This window comes from Saccoglossus kowalevskii, chromosome 5 (genome assembly GCF_978046115.1).
Source record: "Saccoglossus kowalevskii chromosome 5, keSacKowa6.1, whole genome shotgun sequence".
Taxonomy (NCBI): Eukaryota; Metazoa; Hemichordata; class Enteropneusta; family Harrimaniidae; genus Saccoglossus; species Saccoglossus kowalevskii.
The window spans coordinates 7,050,139-7,060,746 of record NC_140645.1 but is presented as its reverse complement, the minus strand read 5'-3'; the positions used below and the strand labels follow the sequence as shown (position 1 = coordinate 7,060,746).

At 34.6% G+C, this 10,608-nt stretch overlaps 1 protein-coding gene across 3 annotated transcripts in view; it reads left to right on the top strand.

Annotated features, from left to right (window-relative positions):
• Window positions 1-4,266: 4,266 nt before the first annotated feature.
• Window positions 4,267-10,608, top strand: part of LOC102801933 (uncharacterized) — a 45,167-nt gene continuing 38,825 nt past the window's right edge. For all 3 annotated transcript variants that reach the window (XM_085499101.1, XM_085499100.1, XM_085499099.1), the window contains exon 1: window positions 4,267-4,520. In XM_085499101.1, coding sequence (XP_085355227.1) covers window positions 4,481-4,520 — 40 coding nt within the window. In that variant the 5' untranslated portion in view covers window positions 4,267-4,480. The remainder of the gene's footprint in view (window positions 4,521-10,608) is intronic.

Genomic DNA, 10,608 nt, shown 5'->3' with positions numbered 1-10,608 from the left:
CTATATGAAACCATGTGTTTTACATTCTGTGGTAACTCGCACTATATGAAACCATGTGTTCTCCATTCTGTGGTAACACGCACTTTATGAAACCAATTGTTTTCCATTCTATGGCAACACGTACTATATGAAACCATGTGTCCTCCATTCTATGGTAACACGCACTATATGAAACCATGTGTTTTACATTCTATGGTAACACGCACTATATGAAACCATGTGTTCTCCATTCTGTGGTAACACGCACTTTATGAAACCAATTGTTTTCCATTCTATGGCAACACGTACTATATGAAACCATGTGTTCTGCATTATATGGTAACATGCACTATATGAAACCATGTGTCCTCCATTCTATGGTAACACGCACTATATGAAACCATGTGTCCTCCATTCTGTGGTAACACGCACTATATGAAACCATGTGTTTTCCATTCTGTGGTAACACGCACTATATGAAACCATGTGTTTTCCATTCTATGGTAACACGCACTACATGAAACCATGTATTTTCCATTCTGTGGTAACACGCACTATATGAAACCATGTGTTTTCCATTCTATGGTAACACACACTATATGAAACCATGTGTTTTACATGCTATGGTAACACGCACTATATGAAACCATGTGTCCTCCATTCTATGGTAACATGCACTATATGAAACCATGTGTTTTCCATTCTATGGTAACACGCACTAAATGAAACCATGTGTTTTACATTCTGTGGTGACACGCACTATATGAAACCATGTGTCCTCCATTCTGTGGTAACACGCACTATATGAAACCATGTGTTTTCCATTCTGTGGTAACACGCACTTATGAAACCATGTGTCCTCCATTCTGTGGTAACACGCACTATATGAAACCATGTGTTTTCCATTCTGTGGTAACACGCACTATATGAAACCATGTGTTCTCCATTCTGTGGTAACACGCACTATATGAAACCATGTGTTTTACATTCTATGGTAACACGCACTATATGAAACCATGTGTTTTCCATTATGTGGTAACACGCACTATATGAAACCATGTGTTTTCCATTCTGTGGTAACACGCACTATATGAAACCATGTGTTTTCCATTCTATGGTAACACGCACGATATGAAACCATGTGTTTTACATTTTATGTTAACATGCACTATATGAAACCATGTGTTTTCCATTCTGTGGTGACACGCACTATATGAAACCATGTGTTTTACATTCTATGGTAACACGCACTATATGAAACCATGTGTTTTACATTCTATGGTAACATGCACTATATGAAACCATGTGTACTCCACTCTGTGGTAACATGCACTATATGAAACCATGTGTTTTCCATTCTGTGGTAACACGCACTATATGAAACCATGTATTTTCCATTCTATGGTAACATGCACTATATGAAACCATGTGTTTTCCATTCTATGGTAACACGCACTATATGAAACCATGTGTTTTCCATTCTGTGGCAACACGCACTATATGAAACCATGTGTTTTCCATTCTGTGGCAACACGCACTATATGAAACCATGTGTTTTCCATTCTGTGGTAACACGCACTATATGAAACCATGTGTTTTCCATTCTATGGTAACACGCACTATATGAAACCATGTGTTTTCCATTCTGTGGTAACACGCACTATATGAAACCATGTGTCCTCCATTCTGTGGTAACACGCACTATATGAAACCATGTGTTCTCCATAATCCACTTTAGTGTTTACTTAACTGTGTATTCGGTTTTATTTACTTGCGTACTTTCACTACACTATCGACAGTCAGTGCGTGTTTACATTTCGTGGAAACACAAATAATGTGTTTTAGAGTTCATCGTGTATATGTACATTTTTTCCTAAAGAACCTCGTGAAACTGCATCCTTGGAAGATCAATGTCACAAATTGTGCAATAGCGCCCTCAAAAGACGATAGACCAAATAGTAAAATAGCACCACGTTCAATGCCATGGTCGCAAAATAGATGAGCTAATTAAATTACAACTGTCTATTTTCATGGTGCTGTTTTTTTTTGGGGGGGGGCTGATTTGTACTTTTATATTGTACTGTAATGACATACTATTCGAATACAAAATTTGTCCATCTGCTTTACATATATATACATGTAAAACCCATGATATGCCAAATTGTACCAGTTATTGTGTTCCCATCATGCAGTAGTCAACTTCATCCTTTGTTTTTGGAACACGCATAACATTCTTGGACAAATGGATGAAATGTGTCGTCTTGCTCGGAACTGCGAATCTACTTTTCCAAATCGATAAAATTGACAGATGTATTTTGTTAAATCCTTAATGGGCTTAATAAAATATCACTGTTATTTCACGAGCCTCGCCACACGACCATCTTCTGACAGAGTGGTGCCAAACGTGCGAAACTACGTAACCTGCCCAACACCCGTAAGACGTTGGCATATTTGGAAACCATACTGTCTGTAAAGTGGTTACTTTACAGACAGTATGGCTTCCAAATATGCTAACGTCAAAGAGTAGTTAACCTGCATATCCTGCGTAGCGCGCTTGACCTACAACCACATTCCAGAAAAATGTGCACCGACAAATAGTTTTAGAGTAATGAATAAGTTTACTTTAAACCAGTTTTGAGAAAAAAAAATAATAAATTTCAAATCACGAGAAACTGAAATATCATACATTCCAAAAAAATTTTACAACGTACGTACTACCGACCCTGCAATAGATCTATTGCACAGTATATGGTAAACTGTCATAGAGATTTGTGTTTTTACTATCTGAATGTAAAAACAAATAACATTTTCTGCTGAAAGTGAAAAATAGAAGAAAATAAATCACTGTGACTTTTATGTTTCTTATTTTTTAATCTACATTTTTCATTTGTGGAATTCAATTTAATAACACTGATATAACGGTAGTAGATGGTAGGCACCGCTCCATGCAGGTATACAAACTTATACATACCTACGTGGACATATATTTGCACCGAAGTGTATGGTGTTGTCCATTCACTGATAATTTTTATCTGAAGGTTGTCCAATACATGCAATTATTTTTGTTGCCATACATATTTGATACGTATAAGTAAGTTTATTTTATTTTAGTTTAGTTTAGTTTAGTTTAGTTTAGTTTAGTTTATGAATTAAGGACCGTTTTCGCTTAAGAAAAATGGCATGGCTGGATTACAAACTCATTACGATTGTCTATACAGTGGATTTAAATCTCGCTTGGAACCCGAAAATTATGGAGGAAAGCGAACTGTGTCAAATTTCCGATGCTTTGCTTACAAACTTTACATCGAAGTTGGTCGGCATCTAAAACAAAGATTATACATGAAAATCATTTTTTACTTGAATGTCAATAATACAAATAATAACTACTGTAAAAGGGTTAATTATTCACTGGGTTTTAATTTTGCTTATTTCGCTGACTGGAAAATGCGCTAAATTAAAACCCATGTAAAATTTAGCATATAACACATCATCTACTAGTAAATGATAAAACCGTGAATTTAAAACCCAATGAATATGCCTGAAATGGTAAATCAGCGAAATTTAAACTTAGTGAAAATAATTCATTTTACAGTATACGTACCCTTGTATCTCCAGTTCGCAAAGATTTAACTGGGAAGAATAGAGTTGCTAGGGTGAACTATGAACTAGGAATTAATTACAAACTTGTGTCACTGTTTTCGGAAAATAAATACATTCATCTACATTTTTAATGAAGACTTTTTAAAAAAGAAGCGAAAATGTTCGTTCTTTGATTTCATTGTACTAAATAAACGATTGAGTGATTGATAGAATAACATGCGAGAACTTTTTTCAGCTTCAGTTTTTGACTACGTCGAGCAAACTAACTCGGTATTTCCGTTCTCACTTTACAATTCTATTGTTTGTTCATCACCAGGTAGTTTCATTTAAATAAGAATTTCATTTTGATGGGAAGTACGACGGAAAACTGAAAACAAATCATTCCCTTTCGTTTGTGCCATCATCCAGCCAGTTCCTTTCAGCGAACTCCGTCGACTCTCCGAAAATGTCATTCGGGTTACTTCGGTAGTTCTCGGAAAGCGTTCGGATTCACATTTTATCTGTTTTCAGTGGGAAAAACACGTTTAATGGAGGAAATAAGCGTTGAAGTAATCTATTTAGTTCATTGTATCAATTGCCAGTATATTCAAATGATCACTATGAAAGGCGCCGCGCCGGAATGGAAATGTTCTTATTAATACTCGGAAAATGAATAATTAATTGTCGGCTCCGTCCCGTATATCCATGCGCGTCTACTCGGCTGTACGCGGACACTGGTTTTATGCTTTGACCTCAATCTACCAGGAAGAAACGCTGTTGTCCAGACATAGTTTTTGTACATCGGAGAAATCGAAGTGTCACTATATGTCTTGTTATCTTGGATTCAAATTGGCATAAATTAATCTTCGGCATATATCGAGTCATATTTAAACGAGCTGTTGAGCGAATTTTAATATTCAAAATGGCGGACTCAGCGTCAAAGGAGATTGATGAAAAGACAGGTATATGTCGTCTTACATATTCATTTTTACTATTTTAGCATAATTTATTTCCGATTGTGATAGCGTGGGATTGTTTCCATTTAAGCCGCTATCTATTTTTGCTCAGAAAATTTTATTTCTGGCTTTATTTTCTAAGCGATTATTTGTTTGTTAGAGTACGTTTGTTAGATTGGCGTGTGTTGTGTTGTGTTCTGATCAGTTCGTGTTTTTTTGTGTGCACCAGAAGACCGCGCCACACGCAAGTGACCGAGTATTTAGAAATCCCTTTTATCGCACTACATACTTAATATATCGTGTGTCTTTTTGAAATTCGTTGCAAGTTTGCAACACGGTTACCTTTTCCACTGTCAAAAGTTTGAATTTCTGCGGGAGGGATCCCCTTCTTTCGGTACTGTCAAGGCGTGGTACTCTGTGCTAAAAGCCGTGCGATTTTCCACGGACCGGTTAACTTGCTTGCAGGCATTTGCTTCGCTCATTGGCATGATGTCACCGGCGCAAAACGAACCGGTTTGACCAACCGCATGGTCATTTTAAACCGTAATCTTACGAGTGTTGTGATTGTGACGTTTGTAAAGTTCGTACTTTGATATTTATATTGATATGAAAATGATTGCGGCTCCTGCCAATGAGTGGTGCTTTGCTTTGCATGTTAATACTCATTACTGCATATGTTAATATTGAAATTTAAATACAACAACAAATACCAAAACTACTGAAAATACTACACTATTGCGAATGAATTTTACTGTTTCTAAATGTGTGTTAATTTCGGTCAAATGTGAGCATGTTTTGTCAGCATTGGCCTCTTTTTGTCCGGGTTTCTTTGTCAGGTTATAGAAGGAAAATGGAGGACAGGAGCATGGAGGGAAGCCATGCAATGACAGTTAAAACTATTTCGTTGGATGAGGAAAACCTCTCACAGATACATTCTCTCATTACTGGTTTTACCTGTAGTATAATAAACAAACTCAGGCTTTTTGATTTATTTTTAAAAGTAGTGTTTCATGCTGCAGTGACTTTCAACAGAAGACTCCATTGTGTTTGATCGAGGGCACTCCTGTTTACACTCCTACATTATAAATCTGCAAATCTCTCAAATGACCTTGCCAACTCTGTTAAAAATGACATGTTGTCAATTTAGTGCTGGTAAAATATTTGTATTTTCATGTTTCGACTTTAAAGAATTTTTTTTACTGAATAGCCATTCCTAAGCATTGTGTCCGCAGACAATACTGGGTGAGCATGTGGATCTCGTTTTGCATATTAATTACCCATTGAATAATTCATGTTGTAGGCAATAACAGAAGGTACCTCAAAGGGATTTGCAAAGCTGTGACCTAGTATGAAATAAACACTACATATTCAGATTTATTTTTAAATATTCATCAAGCCAATAGCTTAATATGTTGTTGTGATAAAATATAGAGTAGATAAATTTTTATTCTATTTTGATGTTGTTAAAATGGCATGCCGTCTTGTTTTATAGTTAACTCAAGAGTGACCCAAATAATGTGTCCTATATATATATATAATCTTCATATCCTTTTACCTGTATACATTTATGCATGGTTTGTTAGCAACTATTAATGAATGGAAATTAATTACTTGTCCATTGGAAATTCAAGAATAAAAGTGCCTGTCCCGATTGATGATATATTTGCCCTAAAAAACATTTTAACACGTTATTTGGAATAAAATTTCAATTCTCGGCTCATTATTATTGATATTAGCAGCTCGGGACTACCCCATTTTGCCAGTTAGTAAAAACTTGTATCCTTATTTACTTGACCACAGGGACAGGCAGTTTGTACATTTACCTGTCCCAGCTAAAATCTGCCTGTCTGGGACAGGTGGACAGGCCTTTAATACAACTGTGACAGGCAATTTGTATTTTTACCTGTCCCAGCTAAAACCTGCCTGTCTGGGACAGGTGGACAGGCCTTTAATACAACTGTGACAGGCAATTTGTATTTTTACCTGTCCCAGCTAAAATCTGCCTGTCTGGGACAGGGAGACAGGCCTTAATACAACAGGGACGGGCAATGTGTACATTTACCTGTCCCAGCTAAAATCTGCTTGTGTGGGACAGGTGGACAGGCCTTTAATACAACTGTGACAGGCAGTTTGTACTTTTACCTGTCCCAGCTGAAATCTGCTTGTCTGGGACAGGCACATGTGTATAGGCCTTAATTTTTGACTGCTGTATCAACGCTTGACACCATAGTATAGTATATAGTATACAGGGGAGCTAAGACAGAAAAGTTGAAATTGATGTGACTGGTATATGGTCTGGGCACAGAGAGTTGGACAAACTTGTGTATTTTAATAAAGTATTAAATAATAAAATTTTATGTAACTTTTCTTTTACCCCCCCCCCCCTTCCTGATTTCAAGTAATCAGTTGATCTTTGTTTATACTTTTCTTTCCTTTATCACAATCTTTGTTACACGCTAATGTTATATGCAAATTTTAACGCGAGATGTAGACATACCCTATTATAGTAAAGTATCCCAAAGGTTGAAACGCGCCAGGACTGTGGCATGAGCGCAACCGTAAAGCGGGTGGGCATTTAATTATTCATGAGATGCATTAATTAACAAGAAATGCTGCGCGCAAAATTCAAATCCGGCGAGTGTAATCTCCGACGCGACGCAACTTCAATGAATCGATAATAGGAAAGAAAAGTTATATAACATTTTATTATTCAATAATTTATTAAAATACATAAGTTTGTTGGTCTGGGTCTAAAAATGTAATAAACTTGTACAAATTCTTTATTTAGTGTATTCCCCCTTAGTTTTGATTTTTATTCAGGATTTATCAACTGATATTATCAGACCTTAACCTATTCTTTTCTTTCTTTCCTGCGCAAATTTTTCTGAACTTTTTTTTTTATTATCTTCAATATTTCTAGGAATGTACCCTAATTTTGAAGCCAGCAGACAAAATTTGAATCAATTTTCAATTTTTATTTTAAAAATTTGACTATTTTTGTCACAATTCTGTAAGAAAGTGCAGACTATGGGACTATTTTGTGAATTTGTGATGAAAAGAGAAAACTGGTGGTAAAAAGGTTAAGAAACTGTGCTGTCTTATGCAGATGTGTTAATCTGAAATAAACTGTTCATCAAATATTGAAGTCAATTTTGCCGTTCAGTTCTTGGATAACATCTTGAGGTCGTGTCAATCAAATTGAGGCCACTAATCATTCATGTAATACTGTAAAATACTTGATTTTAGCTGGAATTAATTTTCGCTGAAAAGACATTTTTGGTGTTTTGTATGGAATTTATTTTCACTGATTTTGACAAGTTGAATGTAAAATATAGAAAAAAAGGTATATTCGGTGGATTTTATTTTCAATGAATCATTCCTTTAGTGAAAATTAATTCCATGCAAAAATAAAGTATTCTACAGTATACAACTAGAGAAAATCACTAGTTAAAGTAATTGATTTTATTGTTATTCTAATTTACTTCAGAATGAATTGATGTAATTAGTGAAAAAAAACATATCATTTTGGTTGCTTTAAATTAGCGGTGCTACAAGTGTGATTAGAAACTCAGGAAATGTTAGGTTTAATTTACTAGCCTTACCTGATTAAAATTGTGCTAATAAATGACATATGTACAGTAGAAATCATTTCAGTATTTGTGCTCTTGGATCGTCTGTGACTTTGCATAAATGCTGCTGATTGTGTAGATGACTCTGTCTATTAGATTAAAGTTAAACTTGTTAGAGTAGCCCTGTCATCGTATTTCGTATTCTAAACATTTTGCGGAAGTGAACTAGAAATGTCCATCGAAGTCTGCAAACACATACACCAGTTTTAAAACTGTATTACTAGAGTATGGGGTTCATGAACTTTGGATTTTAGAGGAGACCTACTGTCAAGGCCAAATTTGATAAACTTTGAATTGGCATAACAAAAGGAATATCTATTTTTACTAAGAGCAATAAAGCAAATTCTTTTATTTAAGGCAATTATTTGTTTTTGATACCTCTGTAAAGTTCAGTCCAGTAGTATAAATCACCTTAGATGGGGACAATTTAAGCACACTTGAATAATTGCGAATTTGACGATTTCTTATTAGCTGGCTTTTATTTTTACTGCTGTGATAAAACTAGTAAATTTAAATTTCTGTGAATATCCCTGCAACATAGTATTACCCTATGCAGTACAAATGTATTAAAACACAACCGTTGCAGCTATTTGAAGAGCTTTTCAGTCCAACAAGACTACCAGGATATACCAGTCATTGTCATACAAATACAAACTCTATTCCGGCATGGCAAAAGTAATAGAAAATACAACAGCCATGTCTAGCCATCTCCTGGTTGACCTGAGTTTATTTACTCTAACTAAACTATGAGCTAACATCAAATTTGTTGAATTTAAATGCAGTGAATATTTTTAATAACCAGTACTGAATTCAAAGCAAACTGAAAACTTTTTGGTATCATCGTTTTTAAAAATGTTTAACCCTGATTACATTGTTTAAATATGTGTTTTTGAATAGCTTAATATTTATGATTATATTGACAAATACCGTAAAATTCCTAATTGAGGCCGCGACTTTAATTAAAATTCATTTTTTCAATGGACAAATTCAGATGCCTGAAGTCTTGGTGCAGCTTTAATTAGAGCATTCACTTCAGTAACAGTGGGAAATTTTTTCAAAAAACAAAAGTAAAAAGGGATAATGATATGCTAATGAGATGCACGACACTCGATTGCAACTTTGTTGCAATTCTAAGCGCACTTTCGAATTTTTACACACAGACAAACTTGTACACAAACGAAATTTCACACTGTATAACATACTGCACAATAAATATTATCTACAAATAGATTTGTATGCATTTGCAGATACTACAATCTCTTGAATAGACTAATTCGTTAGCACCGGTATAGGTTACAACTGAGAAACAGTCGTCTGACACAGTCGATTGCGTTCGACTACTGGCATGTTCAACTTCCGGCAGAGTGACTGTACATTCCATATTTAATTTAGACATCTGGGAAATAAAAAAAGTCAATCAAAAAAAAATTTTCGCAAGATAACAAAAAATACTCAGTATATTATTTAATGTAATATATATTTATTTTCTTATCTTTTTTTATAACGAAAAGTATATTCTAAAACGAATGCATTCTTAGTAGCAAGTGATCACGGTAACGGTCATGCTGCGTTTCACACAAGTGAATAACTTACTTTTTTTCGAAGTGTTACAATTGCTGATTATTGCTCAGTAGTGATAACAATAACATACAGAAAATAAATTCATTGAATTGTTGTGAAAATTCAACTTAGTTTCACCGCAAGCGAATGATTTCGGTCACATATAAACCAGTGTTCTCCACAAATAAAATTTAAAGAGGGGCGCTAATTTGCATATAATTAGCATACCAATCAAACATTTCAAAGAAAATTCTTAGCATTTTTATATTTACATCAACCTTAAATACTGTGTACAAGTACTATATTAATATTCTTGAATTATTTTGATGAATAAATTAAACCACTTGATGTAAAAAAAATATCAACTTTGACAAATGAAGAATGTCAACTTTATTCTCTGTAATGGAACAAGTTGTGAAATTCTAGCCTTTCATTCATTTCTTTTAAATTTCTTTCAAGTATTTTCATTTTCAAAAGTTTTATAAATGCTCTGACATATTGTTATAGTTGAAAATCACTAGTAATAAGAAGAAACATATTTTCACATAACAAAATTACCATTTAAAAGAAAAAGAAAAAATTGAATCCAATGACTGTAAATAAATTAATCATTATGTTGATTGCATCATGGGTACTGAGGACAAAGGTCAAATCAGATACCCTGTCATCCATGTTGTTTCAGTGTTCACCATACGTTTTGTTTTGGTGATTTATTTGATGATTCGTTAAATACTTTTCGCCAATAAAAGGCAAGTAACAAGCAATTGGACCAATAAATTGTTGCTGGTTATTCTGTTCTATAGTATCTAAGCTAATTCAGGAATGATGAGGGAACTTGTTTTGACTCTCCCATTGCGTGATTAATGCAGTGCTTGTGACAATTACTTCACGCATCCAGTCATTGT